This window comes from Cryptomeria japonica, chromosome 7 (assembly GCF_030272615.1).
Source record: "Cryptomeria japonica chromosome 7, Sugi_1.0, whole genome shotgun sequence".
Classification (NCBI taxonomy): Eukaryota; Viridiplantae; Streptophyta; class Pinopsida; order Cupressales; family Cupressaceae; genus Cryptomeria; species Cryptomeria japonica.
The window spans coordinates 187,126,642-187,139,786 of NC_081411.1; the positions used below are offsets into that span (position 1 = coordinate 187,126,642).

Below are 13,145 nucleotides of genomic sequence, written 5' to 3' on the forward strand. Positions count from 1 at the left end.
TGATTGTTTCAAGTTCGCCCATAGAGACACTTGGCGCAGTCTTGAGTTTGTACTCCATAATGCCCACATCCTTTTCACACCTGCTGAAAATATTTTCCCATCCTAACATTGCCATTAATTAGACAACACGCCCAGTAGGCATTTAACAACTCGTCGCTTAAAATAGCATGCCCACTATCCCTCTCTCTGGTGGCAAATGCAATGAATCGAGTCATGACTGTTTCAAGTTCGTCCACAAAGACACTTGGTGCACTCTTGAGTTTGTACTCCATAATGGCCACATCCTTTTTCACACTTGCTGAAAATCTTTTCCCATCTTGACATTGCCTCCTGAGTTCTACGCTTGATGCCTGAGAATATGGAAATGTTTTGGAAATCATCCTTTGAGAAAGATTCCATGCAAAAGATTTCCTCCAGCTTATTTCTCAAATTATCCGTTGCCATTTCCTCATCGGTCAATCTCCTTGCGAACAATCTTCAAATGTATTGAGGATTTCTTCCTGAATGTTCTTAATTGCTTTCCTCAATCGAGCTGACTTTTCATTTGACCTTTCAAAGAATTCCTTCCTGGTGGTCATTGCATAATACCATCGAGGGAGGTCATATGCTTCATTTTCCCTTATGACTTTGCCGTCTATCAGTGCTTGCCTAGGGATTTCAATCAATGCTTCTAGGCGTGGAATGGTCTTATCCTGGTAGATGTGTGTCTTCCCATGCTTGATCTACATTCTGAATTTTGTGAAGAATAGCTAGGACTCTCCTTTACATTTGAGCCAAATCCTCACTGAACTTACATGCGGTAGTGTAAACGTTCTTCACCCATTTCATGGTGCCTTGGGTGATCTTCCTCATTTCTTCAAGGCCATCAATTGATTCCTTCAGAAGAGCTGTAGGAGGAACAAATGCCTAATTTTCTTGCCTAACCAGATGCATTAGGTGTTGCACATACCCACACAAAGCTTTGTTCTCGCTCTTCAATCTCTTGTATTTCTCTTCCATCTTCTTCATTTGTTCTTTCAATGCCTGAGTGGAATCATCAAAATCTTCCATTACTTGTGCTTTGGTAGCACGTCCCAGGTCAGCTGTTGTTACATCATATTCTTTTGGAGTAAATTCATCCTTGGCTTTGTTGGTCCTTGGCACTGCCATATGTAGAATGTTGGATCCTGATTCATTCCTGGTGACCTTGAAGAATTTCCTTGCCTTCTTTTTCTCTACTGACTTATTTATTCGGCTTAGAAATTCCTCCAACTCAAGTGTGGGATGAATTTCTTCTATGGGATCCTTTCTCATTCTTTCCTTTAACCATTCTAGAGCGGCCAACTGCTGATTATGCACTTCTAGTTGTTCTTGCTCCTGTCTCAAATCTCAAATCTCCAACTGCCACTATTTTGAGATATTCTTGGATACGGAGATCTATATCTAGAGGGAGTTCTTGTTCTTCGTTCCTTTACTGAGTGAACTCTCTGGAAGCATTGACACTTTGCATATCTTGTGCGTTTGGAGTCATTTGGTCCTCTTCTTGTGACTCATTCCTTGTGTTGAATCCAGCTATTTCTCCTATGAAGTGGTCAACTTCTTGCACATTTGAGGAATTGCTAGGTGATGATTGCACTTCTTCTAATCTATCTTTTCTGCTGCGGTTCTTCTCTCGAGACATCCTGCCTTTTCTTTGATTGCGAGTCCCGGACAATGTTCTCTTTTCCACGCTCTGCTTTCCCTTGTGGATTTGTTCCTTCTTTGGCCTAAATTCTCAATGATTCCTCAGTGGCTTCATGCCATGATTCTAGGTCTCCCATCAGATCATAAGTCAGGCAAGCATTCCTCGCTTTTAGCTTGTTGATTAGTAGTGTGTCAAGATCAACAATCTCTGGCTCAAACCAATTAGGTGCTAGGATGGGCTTGCCTTTCTCTTTTTCAAAGTCAGGGTAAACATTAGTCACATATTCTTCCACTTGGTCTGGCACTGGGAGGAGTTCACATATCCTTATCATCTTGAGGAGTATCCTAGAAAAGATTCTCTTTCTGACATCATATTCATGCTTGGCATTAGCCCAATAATTCTAGAGCTGCATCTTATGCCTATGCCCTGTGCCAGCTACCATTTTTGTCTTATCGAAAGGATCAAAATCTGACCTCGCTGTGTGATATGTGAGGTGGTAGAACTATAGTTCCTCTAGTGACTTTTTCGTTGCTACTAATTATGGGCACACTTCATCATAATCTCCCATGATGATTGGGAACTCAATTCCACTTTTCTTCTTTTTTTGGATTTGGTCATAAGCTACCAATTGCCTTGTCACTTCGAGCAGTACCATCTTATCAGTCGGGTTCCTCGGTAGCCTTTAGGGATAGGAAGAGAATCCTTGAAGCTGGATGTAAGTGAAACTTGGGAATTGGACGAACCATGAGCCGTACTTTTTTTATCAATTTCCTTGCTTCTTGTGATAGCCTTAGGTGAACACCTCCTTGTAGAGACTGGACAATATGCATGGTGAAGGCATCGTTAGTTCTCCTGAAATTAGCAGCGTTGTACAAGTATAACTGAGGGTAGCACTCGTACACTTTGAGTTGTCTTGGACGATACCCTATGGGTCCTTTGCTCATTAATCCTCTGAATTCGGCCATCCTTGCTATCATATAAACAATGTATGAATCCATGTAAAAGGATTGGGAATGCATCAAATTCTTCAATTGTTCATCCAAGTTGTCACTAATTAATTTTGCCTTGTCCACGACCTTTATTGCATCCATCACGTACTTGATGAAGGAAGACAACCATGGCTTGAAGATGAAAGCCTGTGGAGATCCCATGACTTGACTCAATAGCATCACGTGGTCACTGTATTCTTGCTTGAAGTCCATCCTGGTAAATTGCTTAGGCATTTTGGAATGATGGGGCTTTGACTTCTGCATCCATTTACGGTTGTTGATACCTGTGCACCCATCTGTTCCGGAATCATAGAGCCTCAATGCCCTCTCCTTTGTCTTGTATATCTTGGATTGATACGTGGGAATTCCAAAAGCTTCGACAATTGCTTTAGTTGTGAGATTCGCCAACAACTTGCCATTAGGAACTACGATTGATCTTCACTCGGAGTTGTAATACTTTGCACATTCTACGATCAGTTTCAGGCACTGTATGGTAGTGTTGACGTGTCTGAAATCGCATTGCTGCAAACTTCATACGGCCAACGCAGAATAGAATAGCCGACTGATTATCCTACTCTCTCTTGAGATAAGGAAGTCTCTAATGCTGTTTTCTAAGTTTGATCAAAGGAGACTACCTCAAGGTTTCTTTTGTCAGGTCTTGACTGCGGGATCTCTCAGTGGCTTGATGTGTTTATTGCTGGAAACACAAGGGGGCTTACGTTTGATTAGTAATTTCATATACGAATTCCCAGGGACCTCTTTTGGTTTTCTTTCAGGTGATGTTGATTTATTTGAAGCTGATTTAGCAAGACTGTGGATTTCTAAAAAAAGGGATAAAATTGGGAGGAAAGAAAGGAAGGGTAGAGAGAGAGAGAACAGTAAATGTTAACTAGGACAACAGATTTACCCAAGCAGACAGACACCTCCAGGAAACCAGGTTAAGCATCATCAGTCATTCAGACACAATGTTTGCATAAACTTAGTGCAATCTTCAAAGGAGAAACCAGATTTTCATATTACCAAATACAATATTAGAACTTCTACATTCATGATATGTGTACTTTTGATAATCGAACTGAATCATAAAATAGCCCAGATTAACCATGCAGAAAGGAAAAAAGCAATCAGCTATCCTCTAATGGTATGGACTGTGGAGATTCTATCAGATGCTTGGTAAGAACTGCTGTGTAAAATGAACAGACATAATTTAAAAGCTTTCTAATTTAAATGAAGAAGGAGACCATGCACTCACAAGGAAATTTGAAGGTAATTTCAATCCATTGTATTAATTCCTGCAAAATTTCTTCAGAGCTTTCGCAACAATTCAAGAACTTCCTTCTAAATGAGGGAAAACCAGTCCCCTTAAATAGGTTTCCAAAAATGGATGAATGGCCAAGATCTAATCTAAACAAGTGGCCCAGATTCATCCTTACAAAAAGAGGGACCCACACTCATAAATAGGGAGATAAATATCTACAACTACCCCAAAAGGAGCAATAACTACCAAAGGATAATTACAACTTTGAAATAATCCAAAAAGGGGAGGTGCACAAAAAACTTTACAATATGTTGACCAAAAGTCAACTGTCACCCTTTTGGGACAAAAGTGCACTTTTTAAGACTTGGAGGGAAAAAAGCATTTTTGAGAAACTACTTTCTCTATCCTGGTTTCACATTCCTTTTGCAGAAACTGGTCTTCGCCATGCAGGTATTCTCGCCATAAATCACGACCTGCTGCTCGTTCCTCGCGGACATATTCCTGAAACTTGATGCATAATTGGAAGAGGGGATTAAAAGGTGGCATGGGAGGGTGGCGAATTTTGTATTGCATGCCTTCGAGATACTGGTCCACGTGCCTTAAACCGTCCTTCCAGCTGGAGCGATTACGCTCGAAGCATAATATGTCTGAATGGAACTGACCAGCAAAACTCAAGTCTTCAATGGAATAAGAAGCCTTATCTGCTCCCAATCTTCCCTCCCAATCCGGCCGGATTACACTGTCGGACAGGTCATTTATCCACCCCGAAACCATTGATCGGAGGATGGTCTTGCCTAGTTCTTGCATGTTCCCCAGAATCGCCTCACACGCGTCATTTTCTTTGTCAATAATTTCCTGGGCGTCGTTCTTCATGGTGACGGTCCAATACCATTCCTTGAGAACACTGATGCTATGGGGATTCAAGATGTCAGGCAGTGTGGGAATTTGTGTATGTGTCCAGAAAAGAGCTCTTAGGAGGGGAAGGGTAGAGGCCGCTACTTCATGCATGTGAAGGGATTCTCTCTTTACTTCCAACAACCTGACGAGAGTGAGCTCTCGATGGAGAGCCATTTCCTTTACTTCTTTGAGGATCTGTTCTCCCTTTTTCTTAATGTCTTGCACCCATTCCTTAACAGCCTTTGCGGTATCCCGGATTCCTTCAAATTCAGTTGTGGTCCTTTGCGCCAATGCCATTGGGGGAATATGGGATTCAGAGGGGTTGTGTAGTGGCCGTAGGAGCTTATCGATGTATCCCTCGGCTTGTTCAGCATGAGCCCGATACATGTCCCTTTCAGCCGTGATTTCCTCGAGCTGTCTGAGTATGTTTTGCACCGAGTCCTTAAATTCCTCCTTTTCTTGCTCTTTTGTAGCTCGTCCGATGGGGACAGTCGTAATGCTATAATCTGCTAGGGTTATTTGATCTGCTAGCTTGTTTACGGGCGGGGTAGCAATATGAAGAGTGCGGTTCCTTTGCCCATCCTTGGTTATCTTAGAGTATGTTCTCGGTTTCTTCTTCCCTTTTGCTTTTGTTTGATCCATTCGTGAGAAGATGTCTTCAAGGTCGATGGGCGCCTTGGTGGCGGCCCTGCGCTGAGCTCTGGCGATCAGCCACTCTTGAGGCACCGTCTGGGTTGAGGATAGGGTTAAGTTAGCACCTTGTGCTCCCATACTTCCAACTGGCTGATCGCAAATTAACAGCTGTCCCGCCATCGGAGGGGTGGAAGAAGGAGGAAGCTCTTTGTTTGCATCTGAGTTCTCCCCTATCTCACTGAATAATTGTTTGACATCTTCCTGTGATGGTGGCTCCTTGGTTCCCTCGAGCTCATGGATCTCGTCTGTTCTTTGTTCCCCTTCGACAGTTGAGTCGTCCTTGGCTGCATGGAGGAGTAGTAATTCATGGCGGCTCTGCTGGGTAGGTTCATGCACTTCGATCCCCTGGGTGGATGGGATTTCTCCTTCCTCTATCTGGTCACCCGGCTTAGTCGGATTGGGGCCCTTTTGCTCGGTGTCCGGCATATCTGGAGCAGGAGGATCATTGGCTTGGAATGCCTCTATGTCGCTCTGGGAAGGCGGAGCAGGTATGCAATCCAAATCTATGGCATCATCGGGCGAACTGGGGTCTGAAGATGAAGTGGTCTCTGGCCTTCTTATGGGAATCTTCTCCCTCCTTGTTCTCTTGGACGTCCGAGTCCCTCTGCAAGCCTTAGTTTTCTTCCTTTTCTCTGGTTTTTCAGCTGATGTCCTTTCATCTTCGGAAGACTGAGAGTCGAAATTGCCCATCAGATGGTAAGTAAACTGGACCCCTTCATGGACTAGCCTCTCGATCTGGTGTTGTAACCATTGATCTGTGTATCTTGTCGGGGCCGCCATGACTGCTTCGAAATTCGTGATTGGGTCTTGAGACCAATCAACGCCTGGCAAGAGATGCCTTACTGCTTCGAATTCCTGGACTTGGAGACAGTTCCCCGAGTCTGTGAGCTGATCCGGGACCCGACGGTATTCAAAGAGTCGCATTTGCTGCACACTCAATCTAGAATATTCCCGTCGCCTGACTTCGTAGTCATCGGAGCAATTTTTCCAGTAATCTTCAATTGACTCCTTTGCTCTGTAGCGCCTACCGTAAGCTCTCTTTGCCAAATTGTCATGATCAAAACATTTTCTTGGGAAATGTTCCTGTAGGCCATAGGAGGCTAGCTCTGCAAGGGACTCTTCTGCTAGGGTGGGAGTTCTTAATTGGACATCATGGTTGCCTATGATCATTGGAAATGCGAATCCAGCCTGCTTGCTTTCCCGTAATAATATGCCGGCAGGGCGTGATTGTCTTGCCACCTCCATGAGGACTACTTTATCGGTTGGGTACCGCGGAAGTCGAAGGGGGGCACCTTCAAAGCCAGCAATTCGGATGTAGGAGAATCTTGGGAACTGAATAAACCAGGCCCCATACCTCTGCACTAAAATGGTAGCTTGCTCCGAGAGCCTTATGTGTAACCCTCCCTGCATTAGCCTGACTAGGCGCATTGTGAAGGCGTCGTTGACACGTTCGTACTGTCCAACCGCGTAAGCCGGGCTGCTCTTTTCCCTTTGAGCTATATCCTGGTAGTGCAGCTGCGGGTAGCAATCATAAACCTTTACCTGACCAGGCCCATTCCCGATCTCACCTTTCATTATTAATCCTGGCAGTGGCTGGTTCTTTGCGAACATATAGACCAAATAGGAGGTCATGGTGAAATACTTCTTTGTCTCAAGCTCAATCAGCTGAGCGTGGATGTTATCACTTATGATCTGGGCCCAGTCAAACTTAGACTTTCCGGCAAAGACCTGTTCTGTAAAATAGAACATCCATTCTTCAAAGTAGTTGGACTTAGGGAGTCCCATGACTCGGCTAAGTAAGGTGACCATATCGCCATGTTCATTATGAAAGTCACTTCTGGGGGTCTTTTTCACAATCCTGGTGCTTGAAGGCCTTTTTTCTTTGAACCATTCTTCGTTAATTAGTGCCCTGCATCGAGCTGGGTTCATATCATATGCCCCCTGTGCCTCGTCCATCGTTGTAGCTATGGGATTATTTGGAAAGGGGATATCAAATGCATCGCCGATAGCCTCAGGGGAGAAGTCGGCAATAGTGATATCTTCCAGAAGCACTAATCTGGACTTTGGCTCGTAATGCCGAGCAGCTTCTACTACTAATTCATAGTTCTGGATTGCTGGAGGAAAACCTGCTGCTTGGGCGATGCCACTTTCCAGCATTTGCCTAGGCTTGCCATATGCATTGGGTGAGAAGACCCGATCCCTGAAATCCTGAATATCAATGTGGCCAAGGTCGGTGTCACCAATGTTGTCCCAGATACTCTGGACCTTTGACTCTCTTAACCCTCCTCTCTGATACTGATACTTCATTCTTTCAACTTTCCGTGGGATGTCTGATTTGGATGCTCGTGAGGTTTCTGCTGCAGCGGGTGTTCTTGATGATTCTGCCGCTGATTTAGGCATTTATCCTGCACAGCCAGACACGGATTACAAGGTGACACGAGAATGACGATGCGGGTTAGATAATAACAGAAGTGTTTCAACAGACCGAGATTAGTTTAAATATCACTCTGAGCTAACAATCTGATTAACTTCTACAGCATCATATTCCTGAAGATTTATGACTAAGCATTCTTACTCTCGAATTTTTTGGATTAATTTTAACAAAGGCAAAACATGAGAATTTTGAAAAGAGATGCAGTTTCCGGCCAAACCTCGGGAATGAGTCCTAAATTTTGGATGTTCGCATAACGGAGATGCAGACTCTAAGCATTTCAAATTTTGCGTATTTGCTTATTTGATTCACACATTTTAAATGACCGTACGCGATAAGGCGTACTTACCTGATTGGAGCGAATGATGGGTGATTGCCCGACCTTGTTGCGCGGGGCGAGCGGATGATCTTGCAAAATTTGAATCCCAACGGTTATCCTTCCTGTTTAAATTTTCGCGGTTTGGAGGATGAAAGAGGATTTATCAATTTCACATGGTTCTGTGCCTAGCAACCTGAATTTTAAATGGTTGATGGGAGGATGATGCAGTGTCTTACCTCCTTGTTTTCGGATTTAAGAGTTCCTTTCGAATTTTGAATTGGAGGTTTTCGAATCTAACCTTCGCGGGTTTGCTCGTCCTGACCTCCGCGTTACACACCGTGCCTTCTGCGTTAATGTTTTGCTTGCTTTTTGGACTTCGTTTTTAAACTTTCGCCTTAGAATTTCGGACGCTTAGGGTCCGAAAACGTTGTTTGCCCGACCTTGTTGAAGTTCGAACGCGGGGGTCCGAAGTGCGTCTCGATGTTGCTTTTGAAACACCACACTTTCCTTTTCGGAGCTTAGGGTCCGAAGAATGTTATTTGATATGTTTTAAAACTTACACTTCGCCCTTTCCATTCGGAGCTTAGGGCCCGAAGTGTGCCATGCGCTGCGTTTTTAAAACCTTAGTTCGCCCTTTTCATTCGGAGCTTAGGGCCCGAAGTATGCATTTCGATGCTGGAGAAATGCCTTTAAAAACTTACTTCGCCCTTGGTTATTCGGATGCGGGGGTCCGAAAACGCTGTTTATGTAACACCACACTTTCCTTTTCGGAGCTTAGGGTCCGAAGAATGTTATTTGATGTGTTTTAAAACTTACACTTCGCCCTTTTCATTCGGACGCGGGGGGTTCGAAACGTGGTTTTTTGAACAATGTTTTAAAACTTCACTTTGCCTTTTCGGGGCTTAGGGTCCGAAAACGGCATTCACCCTATGTTTTAACTTTTAAACTTTCGCTTTGTCATTTAGGGTCCGAAATGCGATGTTCGCCCTATGTTGAAGTTCGGACCTAAGGTCCGAAATGGATGTTTGCACAATGTTTTAAAACTTCACTTTGCCTTTTCGGGGCTTAGGGTCCGAAAACGGCATTCACCCTATGTTTTAACTTTTAAACTTTCGCTTTGTCATTTAGGGTCCGAAATGCGATGTTCGCCCTATGTTGAAGTTCGGACCTAAGGTCCGAAATGGATGTTTGCACAATGTTTTAAAACTTCACTTTGCCTTTTCGGGGCTTAGGGTCCGAAAATGGCATTCACCCTATGTTTTAACTTTTAAACTTTCGCTTTGTCATTTAGGGTCCGAAATGCGATGTTCGCCCTATGTTGAAGTTCGGACCTAAGGTCCGAAATGGATGTTTGCACAATGTTTTAAAACTTCACTTTGCCTTTTCGGGGCTTAGGGTCCGAAAACGGCATTCACCCTATGTTTTAACTTTTAAACTTTCGCTTTGTCATTTAGGGTCCGAAATGCGATGTTCGCCCTATGTTGAAGTTCGGACCTAAGGTCCGAAATGGATGTTTGCACAATGTTTTAAAACTTCACTTTGCCTTTTCGGGGCTTAGGGTCCGAAAACGGCATTCACCCTATGTTTTAACTTTTAAACTTTCACTTTCGGACACTTAAATCCAAAAAGAGGAGCGCATAACGTTTTTTACCTTAACTTGACTTTCGCCAAGTTCGGACCTGGGGTCCGAAAAGGAGATGCATTATGTCAAACTTTGAAATTTTGGAACAAACTTTCGGCATTTACGCCCGAAAGCCAGATCAGTCAAGAGGACTCATTGGTTCATTATTCCAACGTCGATCAGCTTACGAACTGATCACGAACTCGCTCGAGGAGACACGAGAAACTCTGCTTCGATTCTCGGGATGACGATCAAAAAACTCAAAACTGGAAAGGGGGACCCTGTCGGCGACAGGGGGCGTGTGCAACGCACAACAGGTAGGAGGGAAACCAACTACTGCCACAATTGCACTTCGAGTTATCTTCTTGCTAAGGCCGAGAGAGGATGTCCTTCATGGCCAAATATTCTTCTCCTGAATTTGTCCAAATTGAAGGTTCCCGGGTTGGTGTCGCTGACTTCCTTCCACTTTGATATGATCCATGCCTTCGAGGGAAATCTTTTGAGTTCATCCCTTACTTACTTGGATGGCTATCCCCATTGGCTTTTGATCTATGTTACTCGGGGGCACGTCCATGGGCTAAAATCCCCCATCCCCATATTGGGGACGTTTCGGGGACTTTGGGACGGCCAGGGAACGCCATCCCCAAAATCGCAAAATCTATGGGAAACGTCCCAAAAACTTGGGGATGGCAGTGATTCTTAAAGGGGACGCCCCCCCCATCCTTAATATGATTGGGGATGTCTATGATGTGCCCTAACCGTCACGGGGATGGCCAGCCATCCCCTTTTTCCCAGCACATTTAAAAACATAAGAAATACTCAAATGTTAATTTTTTTTTTTAAAAATTTTATTATAGGTCTGTAAAACTGAATTTTCACTAATATGATGGGTAAACATGTCTGAATCACTTCCAAAAGCACTTAGTAATAATGAGCAGCAGCCTGGCAATAAATTTCACAAACACTTAGAACTCAGTAGTGCGTAAAAAAGTGGTTGCAGGTCTGCAATGTTGGACTTTTCACTGATATGAAAGGTAAACAGGTCTGAATCATAGCCAAAAGCACTAAGAAATATGAATAACAGCTTGGTAATGAATTTCGCAAACACCCAAAACTTTGTAGTGCATAAAGAAGTGGTTGTAGGTCATAAATGTAATAGAATACTATCAAAATATCCTCCAACCAGAAAGAAACAATGAACTACATGCAAACAAGTGCTGGCATATTGACAATGAATTTTCAATTATGAATGCATATTGAGTATTGACAATGAATTCTGAATTACAAATGCATATTGAGTTTTGACAATGAATTTTGAACACAAATGTGGTATGTTAAGGTTCTATAATGTACATATACCTGCTTTATCCATGTTTTCATATGAATATGATGTATATATACATGCTTTATCTATTTTTAATATGAACATTTAAAATTTCCTTATATATTTTAAATTTTCCTTATATTTTATATAGCTGTCTCGTTTGCCGTCCCCCTGCCGTCCCCAAAATTGGCAAAAAAATTTGCCATCCCGGAAACTCGTCCCGCTGTCCCCTGCCATCCCTGTCCCGGAAACTAGGGGTTACATAGCTTTTGATTTGTGATATTTTACCTTTTATTTAATATTTTGTACTAATTGTCTTTTTTAGTACCTGAGATAGTTTTACAATGAAAATTTCATAGTTAATCTAGTATGTATTTTGTCTATATTTTCCAATGTTTCAATGTTGTGTGAAGTGATCTCCTTAAAAGCCTTGTATATTTCAAATTCATCCATGCAGATAGATAGGATGATAGGAATGAGTAAAGTTGGGTTGGAAATTAAAATAAATGATAATCTATGTACTTATCATCTATTTTGAATGTTGTTCCATGTAGGAAGTCAATATTGAGGAGGAAGTCGATGTAATCATTTCTGAGTGGATGGGGTACATGCTCCTTTATGAGGTGAAATATTGTTTGTTGTTCTACTCTCCTAGGAGAATTGTTCTAAATATAATCAAACGATAGGATCTCAGGTGTAATTTGTTGATGAATTTAGCTTTATCTCTGATCCTGGTTGCCTGTTCTGTGACATGACTAAATACATTGTTTTGTAACTTGTTTCACTTGTTGGATCTAATTTTATGATTGGAGATCTCATACTAGGTTGGTAATATGGTCCTATATTATCATTTCCTAACGTGGTTATTATCTACATTTGTATGCAGAGCATGCTCTCTAGTGTAATTATTGCAAGAGACCGCTGGCTTAAATCTGGAGGGCTAATTCTTCCTTCTCATGCAACGGTATGCTGAGTTATATAACTTCAGGTTTCAGTGTTGTGCATTGCCTTACAATTTTGGCATCAAACAAACTAAATGCATTCAAATCATTGAAATGATGTTAACCATTCTTAACTACTGGACATGCTCGCTAGGTTCAGTTGAACATACAAACACAACTGCAGCTCAAATAAAGTTTCTTCTGCCTAAACATGTATTTGATAGCTAATGAAGTGTGACATTTGTGTTTCTCATGAGAGACATGAACATTTGAGTTTTACTTTTTTTCTTGCTTCTTACCTATCATGCTGTTTCCTTCCACTTAAAATAGATTTTTAACTTTTCTAGAAGGTTATTCTTAGCTGTGAACGTGTACTTTATCCATTTTACTTAAATTGAAATTTTAGATACACATAATGCTATGTCAGACCAGGAAACTGGACTGCAATGAAATTAAAAAAATGTCTTTACAGAAAATTAAAAATTGTCTGAGTTGAAAGTACTCTTCAGTTCAGCTAGCTAGACTTTTCAAATTCCTACAACTGAGTTTTAATAATAATAAAATATTAGTGTTACATTCTAACACCTAGGATTAATAGTTACATCAAATTAAATTTGGTGTTGATGTGTTTGTTTAACTTTTATGTCATTTCTTGCCATTTTGATTGCAGAAGTGTTATTGTCAACCATGAGAGGTGTTGATGTAAGCCTTTGCTCTCCTGAGGTTTTTTCATATCTATGCCTTCTTTTTGGCGAAAGTTTTTTCAATAGTATGTGCTTTCTTTTTAGGGCATACCTTCTGAACAAGCATTGCTTTTTGTTTGTCAAGTGAGCTGTCTACTTTGTATTTGTTCTAATAGTTCCAGTTGCAACTATTGGTTTACAACCTAGTGGAAGATTAACCAAATCCCATGTGGTGTGTTTCCAAAGAGCACCATACACATTCAGTAAAGTCCCTACCAAATATTTTAATAAACTTGTAAATTTTCTAATTTCTTACTCCAAAACAA

The 13,145-nt window shown here is 42.0% G+C and overlaps 1 protein-coding gene across 2 annotated transcripts in view; it reads left to right on the top strand.

Annotated features, from left to right (window-relative positions):
- The window catches only part of LOC131056355 (probable protein arginine N-methyltransferase 6), a 218,425-nt gene that overhangs the window by 123,509 nt on the left and 81,771 nt on the right, over positions 1 to 13,145 (top strand). For both annotated transcript variants that reach the window (XM_057990715.1, XM_057990714.1), the window contains exons 6-7: positions 11,750 to 11,818; positions 12,082 to 12,159. In XM_057990715.1, coding sequence (XP_057846698.1) covers positions 11,750 to 11,818; positions 12,082 to 12,159 — 147 coding nt within the window. The remainder of the gene's footprint in view (positions 1 to 11,749; positions 11,819 to 12,081; positions 12,160 to 13,145) is intronic.